The sequence below is a fragment of the Dermacentor silvarum genome, chromosome 10, assembly GCF_013339745.2.
Source record: "Dermacentor silvarum isolate Dsil-2018 chromosome 10, BIME_Dsil_1.4, whole genome shotgun sequence".
Taxonomy (NCBI): domain Eukaryota; kingdom Metazoa; phylum Arthropoda; class Arachnida; order Ixodida; family Ixodidae; genus Dermacentor; species Dermacentor silvarum.
Genome location: NC_051163.1, coordinates 22,087,192 through 22,101,855, shown reverse-complemented (window position 1 = coordinate 22,101,855; position 14,664 = coordinate 22,087,192). Strand labels below are relative to the sequence as shown.

At 50.2% G+C, this 14,664-nt stretch overlaps 1 protein-coding gene across 1 annotated transcript in view; it reads left to right on the top strand.

Annotated features, from left to right (window-relative positions):
- The first annotated feature begins 127 nt into the window (after nt 1–127).
- LOC119466340 (ATP-binding cassette sub-family D member 1-like) overlaps nt 128–14,664 on the top strand; it is a 96,722-nt gene continuing 82,185 nt past the window's right edge. Inside the window, exon 1 of the mRNA XM_037726848.2 lies at nt 128–1,445. Coding sequence (XP_037582776.1) covers nt 404–1,445 — 1,042 coding nt within the window. The 5' untranslated portion in view covers nt 128–403. The remainder of the gene's footprint in view (nt 1,446–14,664) is intronic.

The following is a 14,664-nucleotide window of genomic DNA, read 5'->3' as shown; positions in this document are numbered from 1 at the left end:
AGTTAGTGAAGATGCGTAGAACTACTTTTTGTATCGTAGGAAGCTTTTTGCGCTGGCGCTGCGGTCGGTGAGTGAAGCGGCGCTTAGCGGTGCTCCCGCAAAGTTGTCAGGTTGGTTAGGTGAGGGATCTGTCGTGTGCTCCATTGCTCTGCATTCCAGTCGGTGCGCCGTAGTTGCTGTGGTCTGCCGTGCGAGGTGTGTGCGTGTGTGTGACCGTGAAAGGAAGGAGCCGCGCCGCGTACTGCGGAGCGGCAGAGGCAAGCCTGACCCGGAGTGATCGCAAGACGACGACGCTCTTCGAGGAAATGGCGCTTCCTGTCTCCGCTTCGAAAGAGGGCACGCCGCGTCGCTCGTGAAAGGTGTGCAGCACCCCGTGGAAGAAACGTAGCCGCAGTAAACCACAATGACCAACACCTTGTCAAAGCTGATCGAAAAGTTCTCCGAGACGCATGGCGTGCCTAGGGAGCGCATCACTCGGGGCATCGCGGCGGGCATCTTCGCCGCGTATGTCATCCGCGTCGGCTACCCGCTCGTCTCGAACGTCGCCGAGTCGCTCAAGAAGAAAGCCCGCGCCGCGCAAGACCGAATCTCCACCACGAGCCCGGAGAAGACGACGCGGCTCGACGTCGTCGGCCTCGACAGCGTGACGGACCTCGCGTTGGCCGCCGTCACGCCCGCCGATGCCGTGCGAGCCGACAACAACAACGTCAGGTCGGCGAGCACGCTGGCCGCGCTGCGCGCGTTCCCGGTTTTCAACAAGACGTTCCTCCTGCAGCTCTTCAAACTCATCCGCATCATGATCCCCGGCGTGCGGACCATCGAAGGCGCGCTTCTGCTGCTTCACACGCTTTCGCTCGTCTCGCGCACGTTCCTCTCCATCTACGTCGCGCGACTCGAGGGGCAGGTGGTCAAGTTCATCGTGCGCAAGGACATGACCCGGTTCGCGCTGCAGCTCTCCAAGTGGCTGCTGGTCGCGATCCCGGCAACTTTCGTTAACAGCTTGATCCGGTTCCTCGAGAGCCAGCTCGCGCTCGCCTTCCGCACCAGGCTGGTCCGCCACGCGTACGGGCTGTACTTCAAGAACCAGACCTACTATCGCGTCAGCAACCTCGACGGCCGCCTGGAGAACGCCGACCACTGCCTCACCGAGGACATCACCACGTTCAGCCAGTCGGTGGCGCACCTCTACTCGCACATCACCAAGCCGCTGCTCGACGTCGTCGTCATCACGTTCACGCTGTTCCGCATGGCCCACGAGATGGGGGCGTACGGGGTGCCGGCGCCGGCCGTCGCATTCTGCGCCGTCGGCGTGACGGCCCTCATCCTGCGTAAGATGACGCCCCGCTTCGGCAAGATGGTCGCCGAAGAGGCTCGTCGCAAGGGATACCTGCGCTTCGTCCACTCCAGGCTCATCGCGAACGCCGAGGAGATCGCCTTCTACGGCGGTCCACAAGGTGAGCTTGTTAAAGCTGCTGCGCGTCTGTTTCACTGTAAAGAAAGTGCGGTTATTACGGGCACAGTGGTATGGCAGGGAACACGCCATTACAGGGTGTGTAGCTTCGTAGTTATACGCGGTTGTCCAATATTGAAATGACAAGCAGACGTGAATGAATCCTGGAGTTTTACGTGCCAAAACCACGATTTGATTATGAGGCACGCTGGATTAATTTTTGACCACCAGGGGATCTTTAACGTGCCCCCAAATGCACGTCAACAAGCAGGCGTACTACATGCATACGTGTTGTTTGTTTACATTGCCTCCGCGCTTTTGTTGTCTCGCTGGTGGCGTTCGGGTTCGCGCACTATTGTATACATCGTTGTCTGCGTCAAAACGCGCTCTAACTGTCACGTGGCATGCGCTGTATCTTATCTACTTTATCTGGAATTAGTGCAGTGCCTCGTGAAAAGGCATATTCATGGCAACGCTGTCAGGTCTAGTATTGAGCTGAAGCAACCGCCGCTATTGGAACGCTTGTTTGTGAACGGTGAGAGGCGATTTAAAGGTGAACGACCATGGCATCGTCGGACGTGCTCGAGCAGAATTATGGCTCGAGTCAATTCAGAATCGCCTCAATGCGCATCAAGCGCTGCTACAACCTTCGCTCGTACTTCTAGCGTCTATACCGCCCATGAGAGATTCGATGCAGATTTGATTGGGAGTCGAAACGGCCGTTGTGGGTAGGGGGACGCTTGCCAACCTTATTATCTGGCCGGGGGAGTGGCAAAATGTATTATTAATGTGGTTATTGTAGTTGTGATATTCGTTCGGTCGTTCATTCAAAAAGCCAAACTGTCTCCTTAATTTAAATCACCGGACAACTCGCAATTATACACGAAACCAACTCTTTCGTATTGTTTGTTATAACCTAACCGCAGAGCTATGCTGTGTGGATTCATCGTGACTAACTGCTCTCTGGGATATCGAAGTAGAGGTTTGAACTGTGAAGTGACCACCATTTCATCGCTAATTGCTGGCCCCGCGTCATTGCGCTGTAGATTGCACTTCCAGCGTGCGGTTTCTTTCACTTCCGCTTGTTCAAAGTTCAGAACGCAAAAACAGCGGCACGAATGCCTCTTGTAGCATTTATCAACATTTCAACTCTAAAGAATGTGTTTACGCGACAGTGACGTCAATACCGAAAAGGTGGTACCGAAGTTGCAAAGAGCAGCGAACTGGGTAATCCTTATGTTTATAGTTTCTAATACTAGCTGTTGGCTACCAGGCCGTTTCAGGGTGGGTTTGCTACACTAACGCATATGAAACTTCAAAATCCCTAAACTATATGTAGTGCAGTATTACCAAGCTATAACGGAAAGTTGCCAATGTTCAAAGCGAACCTCAGGTTTTAGGTACCGCACGCCGAATTTGGAAGTGCAAAATAGAGCACGAGATTTACAAAACACCCCCTATCCACACAAAAAAAAAAAAAAAGCAAACCAAAATTAGATTTGATTTAAGTGAAGAAATTGCAGCCTGGAGACGGTTGGTGTTAGTTTCTTCCTGGAAGTAGACCTTGCACATACGAGACCAGCGGGGGGGGGGGGGGGGGGGGGGGGGATACTTCGCAGCTGTTGGTTTTGATAAATGCCACAGCGGGGTTTATTTACAATTTGAGAACACGTGTGCCTTGTTAAGAGGAAGCTCTTGTCTGATTTATAGCCTCGCAGGTTTTACAAGAATTGCCGAAAATTCGCAAGTTAGGAAAACGTTGACGTATTCTTAACTATGAAGGAAAAGTGGTTTAGTATGAGAAAAAGAAAGGTTGGCGCTATCTTCTGCAGCCCTTGAGGGAGCACGGCCCATTCGCGCGAAACTGTAAATAAGCCGTTTTCTCTTGCCCAGCTTACTAACGCGGGTGAAAATGTGGGACTCAATTCTGAAGCGCCCTCATTTGAACGCCCTTTGGCCTCCCATATCTGTTCCCCCTCATTGCCATAGAAATTAGTCCGCGAGTTTAGCGAACATCTGTTTATAGTCCTTGAAAGGAAAAGTGTGCTATCGTCGGGAGGGTGACGAAGACCGTGAAGAGAGCGATGAAACCGGAAGTGATTGGCCCGAGAGAAAATAACTGGCCTGCGAACTTCCCCGAATGTTCAGTAAAATTTGCGAATTCGGGCTCCGTTCTACGACTTTCCGAATGTATCGTCGAGTTGCACGAAAAATAAATATTGTTCGCAAAAGAAGTTTCGCTTTTCGGTCTCCTACCGTATCGTTGGAAGCTTTCCGGTTGTGAAAGGACACATAAGAGGTTATATCTGCTTGGAAGTGAGCTTATTATGACAAGATACTGAGGCAGGCGAAATCGGTAACAGAAATGTGGCTCAAGAAGTCGCTGTGATCTAAAAAGCAGCGTGTTCCTTGTCAGTTTGTGCAAGTTTGCCGAGCATAAAGTTAAATCAACGTTAATAATAAAAAAAAATGCGCACATATCCCACAAAATCTGCATGCCCAGGGCTAACTAAAAGCCGGGCTATCCTTTGTTAGAGGGTAGTCGTTTTTCGTCGTTACCGATGCTGCCTACCGCTGACAGCGCCATATGCACAGTTCTTACTGCGCACACGCGAAGTTGCTGTAAGCGCGAAAAACGTGACAAGCGAGATAAACACAAAACATAACTGTATAGAACGATAACGCTACCTCTGATAACCGTTCTCTTTGCCATCGTTTGCCTTCTGCTACTTACACTCTTACAAATGTTTGCACCCTTCGGGGCTTATCTTGTCACACAACGATAATCGTCAGCTGTTTTGCACGTCTTTCCTTTCTTTACCAATGCGCGCCCGATACTTTGAGGCCACGAACGGCATGCGGTTTATCAGCGTGACATAGCATTCTCGACAGGAAAGTAAGCATGACATAGCATATTTGACAGGAAGCCTGACTGAATTGCCATACTTGTACCCCCCTCCCCCACACACACACTTATGGCAGCCTGGGGAGACATCCTTGAACCGAAAGGTAGAATTGCTACTTCTCCTTACAGTCATCACATTCCTGATATACATTTCATACTTTGTGGTGAGGTAGCGAGAAAACGTTTTCTGCTTCTTCTTCTTCCTGGGGTTTTACGTGCCAAAACCAGTTCTGATTATGAGGCACGCCGTAGTGGAGGGCTCCGGATTAATTTTGACCACCTGGGGTTCTTTAACGTGCACTACAACGCAAGCACACGGGCGTTTTTGCATTTCGCCTCCATCGGAAAACGGCCGCCGCGGCCGGGATTCGATCTCATTTTCCGTGCTCCGAAAACTTCTGAGGACGGCTCTACGTCCCTAGTTGCTATAACACTGGAGTTGCCTCTAGTAGTAACTCGATCTATACGGGGGCACACCGTAACGCGAGGCCTTTTTTGTCGTCGTGACGAATAACGGTGCCTCGGTTGCCGCGTCGGTCGCCTGATGAATGCGCGCGGTGCGTCGTCGTCTCGGCGACTGCGATAACGTGACGAGGACGACACAGCTAGCGGTTTCACATCACGTGCGCGGCCGCCGGGTGCAATGTCCACTCGGCTTCCTGCTTCGGTTTTTGCTGTTGATCATTTATATCTCTATATACGCTCGCCCCTCAACCCACTACTACTGCTACCCTCTCTCTCCGTCGGCACAGCGGCTCTATGGTGGCTCTCTTGGCAAGATTCACCGCAAAGATTGCCGGAGGGGGTAGCTGCCTTTTGGAAGCTGGCTCCGGCTAGTACGCCTGCAGCATGCGAAATCAGCCGTTCTTGCCAGACACGACTGGGTGAAACCGTTCGCGTCCTCTGCTGCTACCGGCCATACCTTTCCTTTTTTTTTTTTTTTTTTCCCGCGGTCTGTTCGATGTGCCCTTGGTCGTTCGCTTGCACTCTGTCGAGGGCGTTGACTGAGAGTGTTTGCGCTTTGCGCACGCTGAGACAACCGCTGCCGCCACCACACTGTCTCTTGCTAATGGAGTCATGTCTCACTAGGGGGAGGGGGGGGGGGGAGGAAAGAGGACGCGCTTTTGTTTGTTTTCCTCGAAGAGATCAAACAGTGTCGGTGCATTTGTTATCGCTGTTCCTTAGCGTGCAGGCCTGGGTCGAGTACACGCCCCCCACACTGCGACGTAGGCACGATTTATTTCGTGACGGCGTGACGTACCAATCTCGACGGGAAAGTTGCGAGCGCAGAGTTTTTCGAGACAGAAAACGCAAGCGAGGCAGGCGATTGTCGTTGTGGGACAAATTCCGTCATGTTGTACAATACTGTTGGCTGCATTTTGTGCCAATCACAGACCGTATAGCAACCCTCTGTCCCAATCAGAGAAGGCCGTATAGCAGCCCTTTGGGCCAATCAGTGCTGACAAGATGGCGCATTCGCCCGTTGTCCAGAATAATACCCCAGAACTGATGACGTACGGTTATTGTTTGGGGACAAGATACGCCTAGAAGGGTGTAAAACGTTTATAATATACGGCTGAGCGGACAATTATCCGACGCGGAGGTGCAAGAATATTTTATACTCTCGCACACCCATTCCGTTCATACACTCTTAAAAAAAGTTTGCACTCTTTGGGGCTTGTCCCACAACAATAATCTACCTTGCTTGCGTTTCCTTTCTTGAAAACTCTGCGCTTGCTACTTTCCTGTCGAGAATGCAATGTCACGTTGATAACGCGCGCGCCATTCGTGACGTTGAAGTATACCGGGCGCGCCTCGTTAAAGAAAGGATAAGCGGTCAAGATAGATGATTATTGTTGTGGGACAAGATAAGCCCCAAAGGGTGCAAACTTTTTTTAAAGAGTGGAGAGTTAGAGCACCTAATACCGACTCGCTTCGCCAGCTGTCTGTGCGGCCAGCTGCTCAGCGTTGGCGGGTAGGAATAAAGATTACGCGATAAGAACGGGCTGCAGAGCGTTATCGCCGTTGTTCTTTCCGCACAGTTCCCGCCGACCCCGGCACAAGACTGGCTGCACCGTAGAAGCGCTGCAAATCCTGTAACATTCGCGCGGTCGTGCTCCTGAAATTGCCCGACGCGAAACAGTTCCAACGCTGTAGCTACCACTCTGTAGCCTCTATTCAGCTTGTCGCCGGTGTCGTGTGTATATATCCACCACGATGCGGCGGTTGTGCCTGTAGATACCTTGCGCCAAGGGTGACGTCATTGTATCGTATTCACTGCCGCGCGTAACCTACTTCCATGCAGGAAGGAAACTTTAAAAGGCCCCTGCCCTATACCGGCTGTGTCGGAGCAACGCCACCTAGATATCACTTATAGGCCGGCGCACTCCGCTTTATGACGTCATGCTGCTCTACAGGGCCGAAATTTCCACTGCCAAGCCACGGCGTAACGAAAGCGGTGACGTCAGAATCACCGCGGCTTTCTCGGCAGCCTTCCCATTAGATTATAGACCTTTTCACTGATTACAAACATAGGCCCTGCACGGCTTCCGGTTTTCCCCACTGACGTAGCTGTTAAATGTAACTGGCAAAGAAGCAAGCATGCGTTAAAACATAGCAGACTGATAAGGCACGTGACCGGAAGTTCCTTGGGGCGGCACGCTCGCTGCTGTTATCGCGAGCATGTAACTGTCTATATGGCGGATAATGGTGTCGGGCTAGTAAACTTAGAAAAAAATAAAGGTTTAAGCCCTGCCCGCGGAAGATTCTGTGGCAGTCGGCCCTATTAGCATGACGTCATAAAGCATGAGTGTTCAGGCCTTGCGCTATCTAGGTGGGCTTTGGTTTGAGCCGCGCGAGACGCCAACGGATACAGCTGCTCGTGCGCCGTGCTAGCTCACCAACAAAGGTCTTGCCTATTGATAGCTTTCGCGAGAAGTCGCCGACCCAGCTTATCATCGTGCCGGTGCACCAGCATGGCAGCTACGATGACGTCAGTGCAAGCCAGACGCGCAACGCCACCTAGATAGCACAATGCCTGTTCACACTCCGATCCATGACGTCATGCTACCTGGCCCGACTGTTATAGAATCTAATGGGGATGCTCCCCGAGTAAGCAGCGGTGATTTCGACGTCATCCGCTTTCGTCACGCCAGGCTTGGCAATGGGAATTTCGGACCAGGTAGCGAGCATGACGTCATGGCTCGGAGTGGAACAGGCCTTGCGCGATCTAGGTGGCGTCGCCAGATGACGCTGCAGTGAAAGCCGTCTCGGAATAACTTGAAACTCGGTCGCCGATCGAATGTTGTGGCGCGACCGATGCGCGCCACGACGGCCTATAGCTCTCTTTCGTGGCGATTGCATCGCCGCCACCACCACCAGCAGCACCACCACGCCTCGAGGGGGAAACGGGTGACCTCCGGGGGGTGGGGGGGATTGGACCTCGCGCGTTTTTATACCGTGTTTGTGGGTCGCGCGGCGGCGGCTCGTTTAATCGCGCCCCTATCCTTGGGCCGTCCCGCTTCGGTTATGTGCCCCTAAGGATTTCGCCACGCGTGAAAACGGAGCGCTCCCTCGCCGCTCGGTGGCGTCGGTGTTTCGTAAACAGCATGTATATACTCCATGGATCGGAGGAAGGGATAGGCAGCCGGCTAATCGACGAACGGCAAAAGAAGTGAAATCGGTGCTGAAGAAATTGGCTCGCCATGCATCCCGGCTCCGCGAAAGTGAATGTCCAGCGAAGCTGTTGAACACCACAACTACAAATGCTGCGGGGGTTATGCAATGCTTTATTGCTTGAGAGTAATGGTAATATTTGACAGCACGCCGCCGCTGCATGCGTGGCCGTGTTGCCGTTTCTTTTCCCCTTTGCTTCTCCTCGTATTCACGCTGCTCCTCGGGACTCCTATAGTGTCAACCCATAGCGGGGCTGCACCGACAATGAAATTGGTTGCTAGGCTGGTTCTTTTATACACGAAAGGCTAGTGACGTCACTCCCCACGTCGCGATACACGTGACACTGCCGCGCGACTGGCCGCTCGAGGCAGTTTTGCGTGTGTTCGTGGGCATCTTTCACGCTCGGAAAAACACTTTTATGTAGTACGTATTGAGCACCAGAAAGCTGTATCGGTAGTTTCTCGCGTTGCTCTACAATTTTCTCATTCACACTTTTCATCTAATTATAATATTTGAGAGAAGTTGATCAATTACGACTAATTATCTAACTAGGCGGAATGCAAAAAATACTCTTGAGTATCTCCAAGCCGACGGCAAACAGCATTATACTTGGTTTCGTCCAGCTACGTGGCATTTGCATATTTTAAAATCTTGCTGCATGATGGTTGGGACACCCTGTTTAGGCATCTGACGCGTTGTTTACCTGATCTATGCCTCGTTATCCGGCGTCGTGTGTCACCGCTGCAAAATCGCGATAAGGCAGCGAACTTTGGCTAGGCAGGTTCACGCGCTAAGGTCCTGTTTACTTCGTTCTGAGGTACGAGCAGGTTGATACAACAGATAATCCTCGCTCGTAAGAGGAGAGAGAGAGAAAAAAAAAGGGGAAACATACCGATCGGGCGCGGCAGTTCTTGTAAACCTCGGTACCGTGTGAAAAGACGCACGCCTATCCTACGTGACACGCGCCAAGGAGATCGTTTACGAAATTCATTTATCATGTGGCCGCTACTATACATAGGCAAAGTGGGCTGCTGCATTAACGATATACGAGAACTCGTATATTACGGTGAACGTGCGAACTGGCGCTGAAGGGTGTAGCCACCCTTCTATAGACACGTGCACGTGTGAAGGTGCATTCCGGACTTTGACCCATATGCATCCCATTGAAAAGATGTCGAGAACAAAGAACGCGCGAGATTTTTTGAAGCGTCTGATATATCTACAAGCTCGGTGAATCTTGCGTCAGTGAGCCCTCCGTATCTTTGCTAAAAAACAGTTGTCATATTTTAAGCGTGATTTGTAAACGTGTGCCCACTCTCTTGTACTTCGTGATGCCTACATATGTGTAGATTTTCACTACGAATAAACACGGTGGTTTACTTGCTTACTTTACCTTTAAGGTGCATAGGTACTACATCGCAGGGTGAACGTGCGATAAGATATGCACGTATAGACTGAAACAGGCAAATCGTAATTTAGATAGTAACAGTGGCATTAAGCAATGACTATCAATAACACGGAAGAATCCACAAGCTACTAAATAATGCACGCAACAATAAAAAAAAAGAAAACTGCAATGGTTACAGGCCAGCTTATCAGAAAATAGCTTAAAGCGCGTTTTTTTTTTTAATGGATGGCGTCACTAAATGTGTGTGTGTGTGTGTGTGTGTGTGTGTGTGTGTGTTATTTAGGGAGGGGGGATCAGATAACTGCGTCACTAAATGTGTGTGTGTGTTTATTTATGGAGGGGGGATCAGAGAACTGCCCAGGCAATATTTTTTACAGATTTTCTTGTGCCAGGCAGCAAGTTGACTTAATTGCTACGAATTACCGGGAAAACCGGGGTCTCAAAAAAAAAAAAAAAAAAAAAGAGCTTGTACTTTATCCTTGCCTTTAGTCACTGACCCCCGTATTCTTGCACGTTATTATCAATTCAACAAACACTCTTCGTCGACTCAGTAAAGTAGATAGCAATGCTACCCCTTGACAAATGTGGACACTGCGCGCTTCGTGATCACCCATGGCAACCCTTGAGAGGTGTAGCAGGCGCAGTGCTGAACTCGGTGAAGTGGAGGAAGGGCTATTCGAGGGTCGAGGGAGGATCGTTTCACAATACGGGGTATATCAGTTTCGCGCGTATACCCAGCATAAACGGGGACCGTAAACAGGAAATGACGCAACCTTCGGAAGGCGTCCGTCGACGCGGGTCGCGCAGTTTTCACCGTCGCTTATCGCACTGCTCGATACGGCCATACGCCTGGTCGATGGAGCGACTGATGCTCCTTTCATCTAACTGGCTTCGGCCGTGTACCTTATGGCATTTGCATCTCACTTGGTTGTTCGATTTGTTCCTCGGGTAAACCGGTTTGGCTTTAACGTTTAAGGATGATTCACACTACGCCGACGCGACAACGACATTGGTCTGCCGACTGATGACGACAGCAGTGTACAGGACGGAAAAGGCTGTGGTCAACGGTTTAAGGGAAGGAAAACGCTGTCGCCAACAGTCGGCAGACCAAAATCGGTGCCGTGTCGGCCTAGTGTGAATCAGCCTTTATTACTGCACACTTTTGCTGTCGCCTCGACATCTTCCTCGAGCGCGCTGTGAGATATACAGATATGCCGTACGCTAAAGGATCACGCAGGAAGCTGAGCTGCTTGTCGGTAACTTTTTGGAGCAAAGGTGGACAAAGTTGAAAGCAAACAAACAAACAAAGCGATGCGGGCTATACATTACTGTCCAAACAATATGGCGGCCGAGCAGAAGGCTTTGAAGCTAGACAAGGTCGTCTGCTCACAGGAATGCGCGCTTCATGTAAGCTACGTTGTGTGTTTCTTATAGGTTCGAACACGCAGAATGTTAAACATGCAGACGTGTGCAAACGGCGTCGGAGAAGACGATAGGCCGAAAAACAGGGCGCACGATAACTGAAGGCTTGACTTCTAGTCCGCTCGGAGTGTAAATGCTGGTTTGCAAGAATGTACTGAAGATACACATCAGCACATGTATACAGTGCTTGGACGATTGAAACGCGATATTCGGATCGCATGGGGCTGGTGCCTTTTTTTTTTTTTTTTTTCCACTGGTATACGCGAACGCTGGGTGGTACCGCTGAGGGGCCGAATGCAGTCATCAGCTGGCTGTACCAAGCGCTCACTGGTGGCGCAAAAAAAGTACCGGCGTTGCGATTGCTGAGCTCCGCATAAAGAAGAAACGACCCTATACTGCGCGTGCATACCACATTCCGATAGGAAGCTGACATCCTTCTTTGATAGCATATAACAGAGGACATGCTGACGAAAGATGTCCCCCCCCCCCGCCCCCGGCCTTTTTTTATCTCGAGAGCTTCCACAATTTCTCTATAGTCAGTCGATAACCTGATCTGCATAGAACGCTAGTATCCTTCCTACAGAAAAATGAAAACTTTGATCACATGACGCGCGATTATAGATGCAGAGACGCGTTTCAGGTGCGTGGATGCGTCCCGTTCGGGCCGGCTGGAAAGGCGCCAGCGCATGACAGCCTGTCGGGCGCGCTCGCGCGACAAACACATGCAACGTGACTGAGCCGTGATCACGTGACCCATTAACACGTGACTGTGAGCCGCGTGCTCCTGCGCTCGAAGCAGACCGATAGTTCTTTTCCAGGCTCTTTTCAAGTCAGATCGAGGCGATCGACGCATCCGAAGCGGAGGGGCACGCACACCATTACACAACAGGAAGTTCTATCTTTTGCGGTGAACGTGCTACACTGCTTTGCACCCTTAAGATTGTCTTCTGTCGCTAACTCATAACCCTTACGTCCGCAAGGGTGTAAAGGTGGCAGTTTGCACCCTTAATGATCCTTAACGCGGTGTAAACCGGTTTACAGTGTACCCTGTTGCGGAATACCGGAGAGCAACTTTGGTAGCGACATCATGGACGTATGTGACGTTTTCTGCGAACATGTTTGACAAATTTTTGTGTACGCGGATGGTTTTCTTATAAAGGAAAATATTAAAAAGAAAGGCTGTACGTTAACGGTTATGTCGCTGCCGACGCTTTACTCCAGTAGCTATATACAGGTAGAAATGGTTGGTCAACAACAATAGCTCTATGTCCTCTCTGGTTATAAACATTGCGCCACACGTTGGCGCTACCAGTGTTTGAAACTGCCGTGTATTGCCGTGTAGCTGGATTCATTCCGCACCGGTTTTTCGTATACCGCTATTTCGAACCGTTACGGCCTACCATGCGGGTCCGCCTTTTGGGTCTGCCTAAAGTGTTCCTCGTCAGGTTTTTGAGCATTTGATAACAGACAAGCGCAGTGCTTGCATCACTCAGCGACGATCATGTCTACAAAGTGTTTCGCCGACGTATGGATACTACGCCGCGGAAACGGCCAGCTCAAAATTCAAACGAAAAGCCCGCGGCACCCTTCTTTTCGGAAGAGCCGCGCTCTCCCCGCCGGCAACAGCTAGAGATGACGTCACAGTCAGTTTCTTCTGCGTCACAAGCGCACAAGCGATCTGGTTTAACGAGCAGAAGCAGCCATCTCCGTCGTCCGGGAAGGATCTTAATGTATTTTTTGGCGCACTCGTGTTTTCTTGGCGCTTTTTTTTTTTTTTTTGCTGCAAATACTGCCTCATTATTTGCATAAATGGGGGATTACGGGTTTCGTCCGGCTGTTTTGATTCCGCTGATTTACCCGTAATTCCTCCCACGAGGTTTTCTGGAAAGTAAACTCAATGGAATTGAAATATGGCGTGGGCCATATTACTTCGCACGATATATAGTCAGATCGCGTGCGGGAACGCTGACGCCATTATGCGTGTTTTCTTCCGCCCTATTGGTCATGCACTTGCGATGCTTCGGTGGGGTTTGTACGTGGTACTGCCTGTACGTACCGTGCGTGATTACCGCAGTATAGTCGATTATAACCCAAGTGGGAAATTTCGTGCAGGATGGTTCGAGGCGACACGTTTACGCCTCGGCGAGTTCTCTATTGCTTATTATCATAATTTTTCCCCAAGTTCAAGTCTTCTTTTTTATTTTTTATTTTATTTCTAGCTTTGCGTGGAAGTGTTGACGTGAGTGGCCACATATATTTCTTCCTTGTCTTTCTCTTTCTTTTCTTTCTCTCTCTCTCTCTTCTTTTTTTTTTTTGTTTTTGCTCACCGGGCGGCGGTGGTTCGCAATACCGCGAGATATTTTCGCATCAAAACCGGCCGTACATGACACGTAAAGCAGCGGTCAGACGCGCCCGGTGTAACAATCGCTTACCTGTAATTTGCCAAAGCAGTCGTTACGTAACGAAGTTCCCACACGTTCCGGGTGATAATAGGTTTCCCTTTAATTGCCGATGGAACATATAAAAGCTTGGCGCCACATTTCCTTGTATACGTATGGTCTGTTAATCTGTTGACGAGGTTGTAGTTTAGCAACTAAAGACCTTCGCGGCCGTGGACTGATTGTATGCCAGCCCCAACGAAGGCTTGTCGCTTCGCAAACCTTATTGAATGTGCAATAGAATGTGCAGGAATATATAGTAAATATGTGGGCACATATGAGCAGAACGTATGTATTACGGGATATATATACCGGGTGTCTCGGCGAATACTTCATAAAATGTTTAAAGGTTGCCTGTGGCACATAGCGCAATTCTAGTTCATGACCTGGTCTACTAGAAGAGCCCGGACATTACTTGCACGAGAGATTTAAATGCACAATCGACTAATTAACAAATATTCACTAATTAAGTTTTTTAACTATTACCTTATGGCCCCCATATTGCAATTTACAAGTTCTAGCCGTGGAGTTCTCAAGGCGGATCCACTTGGAACGAATTCTCAGGTTGACTCCAGTTTCGAGATATTAATTCCCGGACTTTGCGGAGAAATGCATTGGCGTTCCAGTTACTTTTATGCTTCAATGCACATAACGACGTTTTGTGAAGACAGTAACTGGAACGCCAATGCATTTCTCCGCAATGTTCGGGTACGTACCACATAGGATACGTACCATCGTAATCATGATCATCATCATCATCCTATCTTTATGTCCACTGGGGAGGCCAAAATCTTCTCCCAGCGATCTCCAGTTACAACCCTTCCTAATTTCGCTAGCTGGTTCCAACTTGCGCCTGCAAATTTCCTAATTTCTAAATTGGGAGATACGTATACCAGCCGACATTATATGTGCATGTTTTGTGTAGCGATTTATCGCTTTATTACGCTTAACAGAGGCGCGCTAATTGGCACTGCTTTCTCGGTCATAGTACAGGGCTTGTTTTCTCCGCCCTTCATAGCCTCTGGTTTCTGCAAGTGATTTTCGTATGTTAGCTCCTTTCCCGGCAATGCAAGTCCGCTACCTACATATGTTTATGTAGTACTCTCTGATATGTGCCTCAACGCGGTGTTCTTCCTCCCATGTCACGCCACTTTAGAAATGCGCGAAGAGTTACTTGAAGAAGGGGGCGTGCCCTTTCGGCAACGGTGCCGTAGGTATGGGAGGGGGGGGGGGGGGTGTAGCCTGTGCACCCCCGAGTCCCCCCCTCCCTTCCAAGCGTCGTCGCGCCTGTCTCGGTCGTCGCTCTAGTTTCACCGATGCGCGGAAGCAACTAGGCGTGTCTGTTTCACTGTAGGGTGCATCGAGG